Source organism: Onychostruthus taczanowskii, unplaced genomic scaffold, assembly GCF_017590055.1.
Source record: "Onychostruthus taczanowskii isolate IOZ18803 unplaced genomic scaffold, ASM1759005v1 scaffold14, whole genome shotgun sequence".
NCBI lineage: Eukaryota > Metazoa > Chordata > Aves > Passeriformes > Passeridae > Onychostruthus > Onychostruthus taczanowskii.
The window spans coordinates 7003980-7017225 of NW_024498573.1; the positions used below are offsets into that span (position 1 = coordinate 7003980).

General features: G+C 50.8%; 1 protein-coding gene across 1 annotated transcript in view; it reads left to right on the plus strand.

Annotated features, from left to right (window-relative positions):
• The first annotated feature begins 5719 nt into the window (after nucleotides 1-5719).
• MGAT4B (alpha-1,3-mannosyl-glycoprotein 4-beta-N-acetylglucosaminyltransferase B) overlaps nucleotides 5720-13246 on the plus strand; it is a 50941-nt gene continuing 43414 nt past the window's right edge. Inside the window, exon 1 of the mRNA XM_041397816.1 lies at nucleotides 5720-5895. Coding sequence (XP_041253750.1) covers nucleotides 5799-5895 — 97 coding nt within the window. The 5' untranslated portion in view covers nucleotides 5720-5798. The remainder of the gene's footprint in view (nucleotides 5896-13246) is intronic.

A 13246-nucleotide genomic window follows, 5' to 3' on the forward strand; every position in this document is an offset into this window, starting at 1 on the left:
GACTCAGTGAATCTCCTCCTCCTCCTCGAGGTCGGGGATTTCCTCCTAGCACGCCCTTCTCCAGCTCACACCTCCCCCGTTACCTCCGGCCCCTGCCCGGTTCCTCACCCCCTGGAGAAGCCGTGTGAGGAGCGGTGCTCTATTCCCACATCCACTTGAGAAGTTTCTCCTTCTGTTTGTAAGTGGATCTGGATTTTGGCATTCTCAGCATCAAGCAGTGGCTGTGTGGATATTTTCTTATGATTCCTTAGGAATCCCATATCAGCACAGCAACCCCTGCCCAAAAAAGTGCCTTGTTGGCCCAGGGTGCTGGGCAGCCAGCTTCACAGATGGATGTAGCAAAGGAACAGTAAAGGGAACAGGGAAAAAAAGCTGTTAGAGTTTTAAAATTCAAGTTAGAGAGGAAAGGCTTAAAAAGGAGCAATTAGCATCCCTTCAGTGCTCTGCTTTCTCTCTACACCCACTTCTGCTGGGAAATGTTTAAAAATATTTGGTGAGGTTTTTGTTCTGAGGGCACAATCACCAGAAATACGCCTTCTGTCCAAACTTCTTATGTTTGCAATAAAGCCCTGGGGGGAAGAAGGTGGGTTGGAGGTGGGGAAATGTCCAATCTTTTCCTTGCTTGCAAACCACAGCAGAGGCTGATGAGGAAATTTTCCAGAGGAAATTTTCCCCCAGATTGCTCCAGCCTGAGGCTCCCATCACTGTCCCAGCACTCCTGGTGAGGAGGGGAGGGTTTGACCCCTGTGTCCCCCGGCTCTGCAGGACGTGTGTGGTGATGGAGTGACCATGCTCAGCTCTCCAGGCTGCACCAAATCCCCTATCCACACTCAGCAATCCCAGACGCTCTTCCAGAGGCTTCTGGAGAGCTACAGAGTGCTCCAGACACATCGGGTCGGACACCGGTGACTCAGCCCGGTCCCATGACCTCTGCTTTCCTCCTCTAGCCCAGTGAGAACCCTGCTCATGCCTCGGAAGCAGAACCCTCCTTCCTCCTCGGCACAGGCAGAGCACAAAGCCGAGCGGGGAGTTTTTGCTGTCTCATTTCTGAGGCTGAGCTTTCCTGAAGTTTGGCTGTGCCACGTCAGGTGTTTACACAGGCTCAGCAGCTCCTCACTGCTGTGGCGTGGAACTGTTCAAGGCAGAGAACTCTGGCACAGTTTTTTCACTGAGGCACAAGAAAAAATAGGAAGAATGGGTGGAGATCAGGCACAAGGTACAAGCACACTCAGAAGTGTCATGCAGCTCCATTAGGATTTTGTGTTCCTGGAGGTGAGAAAGAGTTTTTTGCAACCTATGAAATTGCTTGGAGCTAGTGTGGCTTTGAGAATCTGACTTGTAGCTTTTGCCCTGAATTAAAGCATCAATATGTCAACATTTTGAAGGTAAAGCACTGTGTTGTCATTTTCCTCTCTCATGGCTGAGGAGATTTGGAAACATTTATACTGCAGTGAAACAAGCCGTGGTGAAGTTTGAACACAGCAGCCTATGAAACACATAGAAAATGAAATTATTTTGTTTCGTGCATAAAGCAGCCTGGGGAGGATCAAGCCTAAAGATGGGCCAAACTCCAGAGCCAAGCTCTTTAGAGCACTAGATAAAATCAGCTATAAATCTGGATTACATTTTATACCTAGACCTAATAAATGTTTTTTCTTTCTAATTTTTGTAATGACCTCAGGACCTGTGGATTGCTATGGGAGTGTTTCCTATGAAGGCCCCTCATTTCTGCAGCACGCTCAGCATTGCAAACATCATCTGTACAAAGATCATGAGATCACCTGAAAAAAAAAAAAAAACCTAACCTTTTCTCTGTATTTGCCATTTGCCAGGGGTTTGGTTCTCTGCAGTTCACATTTTAATCTTTGCTCTGCAAAAGGACCAAAGCTCAAAAACTTGCTCAAAATTTGTTCAAAACTTGCTCAAAACTTTAAAAACAGAATAAAAGACAAAACTGGGAAAAGAGGAATGGACGTCAAGAATAAAAGAGACCTTTGCAGATCTGAGAGAAAAATGGCAGGTGCTACAATTTGGCTTAGTCCCTCATTTTTTCCAAGAGAACCCAAGGTTTCTATCATGAGAGGGTGGTATAAAGCTCATTAATTTCTTCAGACTTTAATGAAGACAAAGTATAACAGCAGAAATTAGATTAAACTTTATCCTTGGGAAAGAGTCTAATTAATTGTCTTGGAGAAATTATTAATGTTCCTCTCTTCTCTTCTGCTGCTGACACACCAGATAACCCGAGTGGTGGGAGCATTTTGCACCTCTGAAAACAATCAGCCAGCATTTAATGGAGTACAGTGTTTCCCCACCAGCAGCTCTTACTTGTTTGGCACCTTTAGGGAGGGCTGCCCTTAATTCCTGCGGGCTCGCTGCTGGCTCACACCCTGATGGGGGCAACGCTTTGTAAAATCCGTGTCGGGATGCGCAGGTCCAGAGCCCGCCCCGCGGGGTTTTTTCAGCGTTCCCGAGAGTTCTGCTCAGGGTATTTCCCTGCTCGGGGCATTTCCCTGCTCGGGGCATTTCCCTGCTCGGGGGTGTGCTCCGTGCTCGGCCCTGTCGCTCCTCCCCGGCTCCTGGCAGAGGAGGGAGGCAGAAACTTTTGATGCTGTCCAAAGGGCTCCCTCTGCCGATTTCCTTCCCGGATTTTCTGACCACCGGCAGAGGCCATTTCAAGATTTGAAAAACGTGCTTTATTTCATGAACTGAGGGATATTCTAAGGATGCAGTTAGGCAAGACTGCAGAAATGGGCGAGTCGTGCTTTTCCTCATGAACGAGGCACCCAGAGCGCCTGGAGGCAGCCCCTGCGCCTTCCTGAGTGCCGGGCTCCCTTCACCATCACCTTCCCGGGAGGAAACAGAGCGGACGCCTGAGCACCCATGTGGCAGATCTTCCTTTCCAGGAGAATTCCAGAATGTGGAAGATGTGCCCGCGGAGGGCAGCTGGCTCCCAGCTCCTCCCCGCCCGGGATGGCACCCGAGCCGATCTTCCTTTTCAGGAGAATTCCCGTGTCTGCTGGAGCGTTGCTGGGAGGGGATGTGCCCGCGGAGGGCAGCTGGCTCCCAGCTCCTCCCCGCCCGGGATGGCACCCGAGCCCTGCCAGCGCCCCTGGCACGGGCGCACGCCTCGCTGTACATCGCACCCCACCGGTCCAAACACTGCAAGCAGCAGACCTTGATTGCTGGAAGCCAGTCCTACAGTATTTACATGTCTGAGAAATGTTTACTTGCTAAAAGAGCTCTGGGGAATGGGAGATGACAGCTTTCGCTGGTTCAGGAGTCTGTACCCATGTACAGGGCGCCTGAGCTGCCTGACCTCGTGCCCACGCACAGAAACAAGTTCAGATGATGAAGGCAAACAAATGCCTGTGGAGCCTGACCTCACAGTACGGTCTATAATGAAATAAGCTGAACCCATTAACAGAAGAAAACAGAAGCAAAATAATTTTGTAATCGGATTTCTTCTGTCCTTCACCCAGGCAAGCAGCTTGAGGTCATAACCCCTGAATGCCAGGTGCTTTGGAAGAGGGATAACGTCCTTCCAGGCAGCAGCTTCCGTTTGTGATGTTCTTCTGGCATTGATTTTCTCTCAATAAACATTGGATGCTGTTTCCTTAACCAAGATGAAACACTTCTGTGGGAATGGCAGCGGGGGTGCACTGCACGGCTCCTCATCCTGCACCCCCAGCTGTGCACACCCCGTGGGGACATCCCTGTGCCCAGGGGCTGAGCACACACCTCCATCCAGGGCACCCACCCGTGACACCGCAGGGACCGGGCCATTCCCGGGGCTCCACGTGCAGGGGTGTGCAAAAGCCTGGCACAGCCACAGGTACTGCACACCCCCACTCTCTGCAGACAGATGGACCTGGTGCATGCTCACACATACAGACAGACAGACATATGGACACGGAGCGGCACATATGGACACAGCCACGCACACACACACACACACGTGTGCAGACCCACGCAGGCACACACAGGTACATCTGTGGCTTTGTAGGGACACATGGATGGCATGAGGAGGCAGGCGTGCAGCGATAGGAGCAAGCCAAGGTTACAGGTGTGTACATTGAGCCATGTAACCCGTGAACTTGCACTCCTGCACACACAGACACACGTACACGCATGGACACGGACAGACACACACACACAAGGGCACGCACACTCTTACACACACACAGACACACACACACAGACGTGTACAGAGATGTGCAGACACACACAGACACACGCACTTACAGTCACACACACTCACTCATGCTCATACTCACACACTCATGCACACCCATACTCTCACATACTCATACACACACGTTCTCACACACACACACACTCACACACACTCATACCCTCACATACTCATAAACACACACGTTCTTACATGTTCACACTCACACACTCACACACACTCCAACTCACACATTCTCATACACTCATATTCTCACACACACACTTACACTCAGATACTCATAAACACATGTTCTCACACACACATTCACACACACACACATTCACACACACTCACACACACACTCACACACTCACACACACACTCACATTCACACTCACACTCACACACACACACACTCTCACTCACACACTCATTCTCACACTCACACTCACGCAGCTCACAACTCTCACACACACTCACTCTCATACTCACACTCACACTCACACACACACATTCTCTCACACACACTTTCTCACTCACACTCACGCAGTTCACAGCTCTCACCCTCACACACACCCTCACACACTCACACTCACACACTCACCCACACTCACACACACTCCCACACACACACACACTCTCTCACACACACTTTCTCACTCACTCTCACGCAGTTCACAGCTCTCACCCTCACACACACCCTCACACACTCACACTCACACACTCACCCACACTCACACACACTCCCACACACACACACACTCTCTCACACACACTTTCTCACTCACTCTCACGCAGTTCACAGCTCTCACCCTCACACACACCCTCACACACTCACACTCACACACTCACCCACACTCACACACACTCCCACACACACACACACTCTCTCACACACACTTTCTCACTCACTCTCACGCAGTTCACAGCTCTCACCCTCACACACACCCTCACACACTCACACTCACACACTCACCCACACTCACACACACTCCCACACACACACACACTCTCTCACACACACTTTCTCACTCACTCTCACGCAGTTCACAGCTCTCACCCTCACACACACCCTCACACACTCACACTCACACACTCACCCACACTCACACACACTCCCACACACACACACACTCTCTCACACACACTTTCTCACTCACTCTCACGCAGTTCACAGCTCTCACCCTCACACACACCCTCACACACTCACACTCACACACTCACCCACACTCACACACACTCCCACACACACACACACTCTCTCACACACACTTTCTCACTCACTCTCACGCAGTTCACAGCTCTCACCCTCACACACACCCTCACACACTCACACTCACACACTCACACACACTCACTCACACTCACGCAGTTCACAGCTCTCACACTCACACATTCTCACTCACACTCACGCAGTTCACCTCACACTCACCCCGCCCCTCTGCACTCCCGCATTCCCCCGCACGAGGGCGCCCTTCACCCGCTGCCGCCCCGCCCCTCGGCCCCGCCCCTCGGCCCCGCCCCGGTCGCTGCGGCCTCACCGTGTCCGCTCCGCTCCGCCGGGGCCGCCGAGGCCGCGCCGCGCCCGGGACATGCGGCCGCCCCCGCCGGCGAGGAGGCGATGAGGCTCCGCAGCGGCACGGCGCTCACGCTGCTGCTCGGCTGCCTGTGCGCGCTGCTCTCGCTCTCCTGGTACGGCGCCTTCGGCGGGCACAAAGGTAAGGGGGGCTCGGCCGCCTCCGCGGGGACCCGGCCGCCGCCCCGCCGCCGGGGAGGGCGTGCGGGGACTCCGCGAGTCGGGCCCGGCTGGACCCCGGGGGTGCGTTGGGATCCAGAGCCGGTGAGCATCCTGCGGGAGCTGGGGGATCCCTAAGGGCAGGATCCTGCTGGAGCCCCACGGGTGCGGACTCGGCGGGATTCTGTGCGCCCCTGGCCCCGCGGTACCCCCTGGTCCCCAGGGGACCGTGACCCGTGGAACCCCCGGAGCGACTGCCCGTGCCCGGCTGGGCGGGAGGTGCCCCAGCCAGGCTTGCTGTGGCCAGGGGTGCCCACGGAGGGTCGGGGGGCTCTGGGTGATGGGCGGGCTGTTGTGCAGGTCGGGGTGCGCTTGGCTTGGCTTTGGTGATGTGCTTCTTTGCATCCCCATGCTTATGGCCAAAACCTTCATGGGCGATGGAGCCAGGTGGGTTAAATCTGCGTGGTAGTGCCAGCAACTGGGGGGAGCTCTCAAATGCTGGGGATTCTTTGGGCAAACTAGTGAGGGGAGATCTGAGCATCTCTGCCTTCTCTGCATGTGTCTCTTGTGGCTCCAGGCTGAGTCCGGTAACTTCAGTGGATGTGGGACAGGTGTGACAGCTGTGGCTTCAGCACACAAGTATTGGTGCTGGCTTTGCACTGAGTAGGCAGCTGCAGAGCAAAGGTGCAGGGCCCTGTCCCACCGAGGCTGCAGAAGAATCCTGTGCAGGTGTTACAGAGATGCTTGCTGCTGCTTTTTCCTGACAGCACAACAGTTGCTTTTCTCCACCCAGTCTCTCACTCAAGCAGTGCACTGGACTTATTCTGGCCTGGAGGACAATTGTGACAATCTCTTCTGGATTGTGTCTCTGTACTGTGTATGAGTGTGTAACCTTCTACACCTGTGGTAATTGCTCAGCTCTTCCAGTTCCTGCACTTTTAGAGGTCATTAAAGGTGTGTGCTCTGACCAGCCAGGCCTCGACTCTCTCCTCCCACTTGCTGTAGAAGCATCTCTCCCTGCTACAGGTGAGAAGCAGCTTTTGCTGAGCAGAAGCTGTGACTTGCTGGCTTTGCAGTCCTGTGGCACACCATGCACCATCACAAGGTGCAGCTTGTGTGTAGTGCAAGGCCGGCATCAGGGCTGGGCAGCTCTTGGGGAAGGTTTTTGGGGCAGGATGACATGAACGCACCCAGCCCCTTCCTTGGCAGCAGGCTTGGAGTGCCTGGGATTTTGTCCTGGCAGCTGCAGGTGTCTGACAGGTGGCTGCTTGGAATCCTCTGCCTCATTTATCACTGAAGGCTTTCCTGTTGTGCTGCTAAGGTGATTTAAATCCCACCAGAGCTGCCTCCTGCAGAGGTTTCTGTGTGGTGGGCGTTTGCAGCGCAGGGGTGCTGCCTCTGTACCAGCAGGGATTGCTTTGCTTCTGCTGGTGATATTTTTAACTGGCCAAAGTGTTTGCAGACTCAGGTGTTGCTGTTGTGTGTTGCTTTCAGACAGAAGTACTAGACCACAGTAGTTGTGCAGGGGCAGAGGAATGCTCTGAGAACTGCCCTGTGGTTACCACTGAGCAGTGGCTTTGCTTGCAGCTTCCTCCCATGAATAAAAAGCAGCGTGCAGTGCTGTGTGGGCTCTGAGCAGCCCCTCCTGCTTCCAGAAGCAGGGTGGCCAACCCCACTAGGCAGTCTGGGCTGTGTTGTCCTTTGACACACTTTAATTTTTTAACAAGCAGCTTTTCCCTGTGGCTCATGCAAGTGCCAAAACAGCACCCCTGGGTACCGCTGTCCCTGTCCCTCTCGGCAGGTCCTTCTCTGGGATGTGCCTTTTCCTCTGGCAGCAGCAGATTGTGGCTGCAGCAGGGCACGGCCAGCACGGCCGGCTGTGGCAGCACAGCAGCTTTCAGCTCTTGTGGACATTTACCTACCAGTAAATGTTTCAGTACAGAGCTGGAGAAGACCTTGAGAGGTCATTCAGTCCATCTCCTGCCCTCCGCAGGATCGCTGACAACCAGCCCCTTCCTGACAGATGTTTGTCGTGTTTGTTCTTACAAACCTTCGATGACGGCGACTCCTAAGCTCCCCAGACAATCTGTTTGACATTTAGCAGCCCTCATATTAGGCTTTTCTTATGATTTGTACTGAAATGTCTTTTTCTTCAGTTTAGTTTCAGGATTGCTCTTCTTTTTTTCCATCTGTTGGGAATAGGCAGAAAAGTTCCTTCTGTCCTTCTTTGCAGCAGGCCAGTAGATATTTGGAAGTTGCTACCATTTCCCTTACTGATACAGATTAAACCACACTGGTTCCTTTGATCTCTCTTTTTTAGGTCATGTATTCTTGGTCTGCAGTTGCTCGTTACTCTCTTCTGGGCCATCATCCTTAGTGAGGGGTGATGCTTAACCTGGGATAAAGGACCGAAGTTGCTGCTGTATTTTTGCTCAGAAGACTTAAGTGTTACTTTGTAGCTTTTACTAACAATTGTCCTGTTTATACGTCCACTGTGTGTGCTTTTCACTTTTGCCATAGGTGACTCATGTTTATTTTTTATCCCATCAGCCTTTCAACTATTCCTCTCCAGATGCTGTCCTGCTTTTCATTCCTTATCTTGTGTTTGCCTGGTTAATTATTCTTACCAAATTGCATTACCTCACGCTTGTCCTTCTTGAACTGTATCCTTTTTTTTTTCCCCAGACTGCATCTCCTAAATTATTGTGATTGTTTTGAATTCTGATCTTGTCCTCCTGTGTGCTTGCAATCCCTCTCAGTTTGGTGTAGCCTTCCAGGGCAGTTAGCCTGTTGTCTCTGCCATCAGCCAAGTTGTGGATGAAAACACCAATTGTTGTTGGATCTGGGATGGGTTCCACTGGAAGATGCTTCAGCAGAGCCCCCCCAGTCTGTGCTCAAAGAGCAGTGCCCCAATCACAGGTGGTCTCCCCAGCAGTGGTGGTCCTACCTCCTACCTTCGGGCAGCTCAGGCCAGTCCCTGCATCCCTGGCTTCATTGTGGGGATGTCCCATCAGACACTATCAGAGATATCTGAAATCTTTGTTTCTTCTCCCCTTCCTGCAAGTCCTGACACCCTGTCACAGAAATAAATATGACAGATTTGATGTGATTTGTTCTTGATGAACAGAGGTTATCTCTTGCTGAAGTTCTCCTTGTCTTCTAAGCATTTCGACTGAAGTTAACCTGATTATTCTATAAATTCCTGCTTCCTTATTCCCATACCTGTATTTTTCAAAGATAGGCTTTGTATTTGCCAGTCCTGTGACATCAGTCATGCCCTGTGAGTGATGAGACAGTTCCCAGTGCTCCTGAGTTGCTGATGTCGTTGAGTTCTGGGGAAGTCTGGCAAGGTGTCCGCATTGCCTCTAGTGGGGAATAATGTGATTTTAAAATGTAAGGCATTGCAGAGTCTGCTTGTCTTCCCACTCTTGTGTTGGGAGGACAAAGCAATTAATTGAAAGAAAAAAACCAGAACAAACCATCTCTAGAGCTGCTTTTCCGAGATCAGCTCAGGGCTTGTTTACCTGCTAATGGTGTTCTGCTGTGCTGTGGTTATTAGTAAAGTTTTGACCTCATGGTTTGCAAAAACAGATGCTGCCTCTTTCCTATTATAAATGGGGTTTGAAATAGTCTGCTGGAGTGGGAAGAGAAGGGCAGCCTCAAATAGCACAGCCACTCACCCAGGCAGCAGGTGTCCAGCATCACGTCCTGTTCGGAGGTGGGCCACGTGCTGTGCGTCATGGTGGTGGGTGTCTTGGCCAAAGTCTGGTATTCTCTCTTTGCTGATTTTAGATTTAAGTATGGTTTCACTTCCTAAAACTGTGAGCTGCCATGCAGAAAGCTCTTTTGTAACCTGGTGCCAGGTGTTGGATGTGTAGGACTTGACTGTGGAGGATGAGGCTTTGGGAAGGGGCAGGCAGGTTCAGGTGCCCAATGTGGGGACTCCGGGGGACTCAGGACTTACTGAGGGATTGGTAAAACCAAGAAAGTTTCATGACTTTAGGTGAGTCACAAGTACAGATAGGATGAAGGCAAACAATTTAACCTACCAATTAAATTGTTGTGGTTTTTTTCATTTCCAGTGGTGAAAACTGTTCAGTTCTCATCCATAATGTTTGTGCCTATCTTGACTGACTGACCAGCCATGTGCTGTTTATGCAACCCTTCTCTTTGCCCTTTGCAGCTTATGCCAGAGCCATAAATGCTGCAGGATATGTGATTTTTAATTGGATAGGAAATTTTAAATCTTGTGTTGAACCTCTTAGGAGACTCCCATTGGAAATGCTATGTGTGGAGGCTGGCATGATACCTCCTCAGTATGGCTGTGTAGCTCAGGGCAGGCTCTGTACCCATGTTGCCTGTGCAGGCTTCCCCTGGCAAGTTTTTTCTCTGTCAGCTTTTAATGATTTCTGGTTGCTCACTGCCAGCCAGCTCCTGGCATCCATTGTAAATCCCAGCTGCAGCCAGCTCTGTACCTGTAGGTTTCCCTGCAAAGTGGGGTTACTGTTTGCGTGGTGGCTTCACACCCCTGAGACAGTTGTGGCTATCTGGTATTTTGGATGCTGACCTTGTGGGAGCTGTTTTTCCTGTGGATGTTGTGGAAGTGCTTCAGAACAGGCATGCAGAGCTCCTTGAAGGACTCAGCACACGCATCCTGGCTGGGTGTCTCGGTGCCGGTCTGAGCACAGGGTTTCTCCCTTGGTCTGTGGCTGTGTGAGGAGCAGGATGCTGGGTCCCTTGGTCTGTGGCTGTGGTGAGGAGCAGGATGCTGGGTCCCTTGGTCTGTGGCTGTGGTGAGGAGCAGGATGCTGGGTCCCTTGGTCTGTGGCTGTGTGAGGAGCAGGATGCTGGGTCCCTTGGTCTGTGGCTGTGTGAGGAGCAGGATGCTGGGTCCCTTGGTCTGTGGCTGTGTGAGGAGCAGGATGCTGGGTCCCTTGGTCTGTGGCTGTGGTGAGGAGCAGGATGCTGGGTTTGGTGGCTGTGGGGCACTGGCTGCAGCGTGGCTGTTTCTCTGGAGCAGCAGGGAGGGCTCTGTAAGGAAATATCCCTCGTGCGGTGCCGCGCACGGCGGGATGCTCTGCTCACTGGGGGTGTCCTTTGTGGGAAGCAAACTTTGTCCTGGAGGGATGTTCCTCTGGGTGTGTTTACAAAGTCTTCTTCTATAGTGCATAAAAGCCGTGAACACTAATCCGCTCTGGAAGCAGCAGAGTCAAAGCTTGATATTGTTAAATACGAGCTGTGTCCTGCGGCATGTGGGGTTCCCGCTGCTTTTTCATTTCTGTTGCCTGCACCAGCTTGACTTCAGGTTTTTGTAGTTTCTTTGCGGTCTTGGGCACTGCCTGCAGTGAAATGGATACGAGTGAAAGCCCTGGTTTGAGCTGGGATCACTTCACGGCAACCCTTGCAAACGTTTCCCAGGAGGAGAGATGCCAGCAGGAGACCCAGCAAGGGCTTTTGAGGGCTGAGAGGTGCAGGCAAGGACCTGGCTGGGGAGCCATGGAGTTTGGAAATCTGTCATTAAAATGCATGGTGAATAAAAAGGAGTGCAGGAGCATTTCTGAGACTTTATGTGGCCTGGGTGGTGCTCAGCAGACATTGTGTGAAATCGGTGGCTGGAATGCAGCAGCATTTGCAAAATTACAGCACCTGTGACTTGAACAAATCCATCCCAAGAGCGAGGGGCACTGTGTAATCTATTGAAATGCATTTATTAAAATAAGTTGTTCATGGTCTGGAGTCACCTGTATATCTGTTTTCATTTATTTGCAGTTTTTTAAAGGCCTTTAAATGGGCCTCTTGACCTGTATTGTGTGTGTGGTTGCTGTGTCCCATTGCTGCTCCCATGCTAAGAGCTGTGGTTGTGTGATGGAGGTGAAGTTACAAGGGCTCTCTGCTAGCCTGTGCTCTCCAGCATAGACTTGGATTCATGTCCCTCCCAGTCTTGGAACAATTGACTGCCTGGTTTCATGCCTCAGTTCCCATCTGCTCTCTGGGGACAGTGACATCTCTTGTCACAGGGGTTTGGAGGACACTGCCATGCTTCTGTGACAGCAGGGTCTGTGTCAGTGCACAGAGAGGAGGAGTCAGAGGAGGTTAACACACACACCCCCAATTACATCAAGTACTTCTCTTGGTTTACTTCTGTTGCAGAACAAAACTCATTTGTGATTCCCTTTGATTCATCTAAAACAAATCATTGATTTGTACTTATATCCTGAATGTTCATTGATTATTCACTTAGTGTTTAATGTAAAACACATCTGTAGCTGGCTAATTTAAGTGAAGCTGCCAGTCTTTTCCAGAAAGCCTTGAAGACACTAAGTGCTAGAGAAATTGCTTTAGCAAGGCTGCTGCAGGTAGGCTTGGATTATCCATGGTTCTCCCTGTCCACAAAACCCAAACCAGTCACCAAAGGACCAGTTTTTGTGTTCATGGTATAAAGAAACACAAATATCCCTACTGGGGTGTCTGGCTCAGCACAGGCATCCACATCCACCAGGACCTTGAAGGAAGCCCTTGAGGCTGAGCTACCTGCCTAAAAATACTTGGAGATGATGCTTAATGTTCTGGGTGAAGGTTTTCCATATCATTATTGTGCCAATTCTAATGTTCAAGTTTTCTTTTTCATAAGACAGAGATCAAGAGGTTGGGAGATTGGGTGGCTGAAGAGGGCTGCTGTGGTGGCAGAACTCACTGGGCAAATTAAAGGATTGTGGAAAGTATTAAAATAATCAAAGAGCTTCAGCGGAGGCAGGAAGGTTAGCATTGTTAGGAGGAGAGGCTTTTCAGGGAGGGCTGATCAAGTATCTGCTTAGCAGCTTCCCAATACAGGCAGAGGATTGTTGTCTTTGATGGAGGGGAAAAAAATTTCTGCCTTTTCCATTTGAATTGCAGCATAGGGGGCTTTTTATTCAGCAGTGCCCTTCTTGGGTTTATTTTCAAGCTTATGTCAGGCTTCCCTTTCAAAGCAGGAAAGTCTGGGAGTGGTAGATTCCTGTATTAAATAATCTCTTTCTGCATTAATTGTGTCACTGGCCAATTCTCCTTCTGTTTTTGTCCCGGTGTCAAGTCACATTTGAGTCTCCAGGATCAGTGCATTAGCATGGATGCATCTCTGATGCACAGAGACAGCTCTATAACTCTGTCTTCTCTCCTGCCTGCCCCTGCCTTGCCAGTGTTTAAATATTCCATCCCTCCTGTGTTACATACAGGATAAATGCTTACCTAAAGGTTAATCTGTATTTTGAGGTGACCAGACATGCACATAAAAATGTCTTTGATGCAAGATATTTTAGTTTCTGCTTATGTTAAAGTGGACAGCAGTAGTGTTAAAA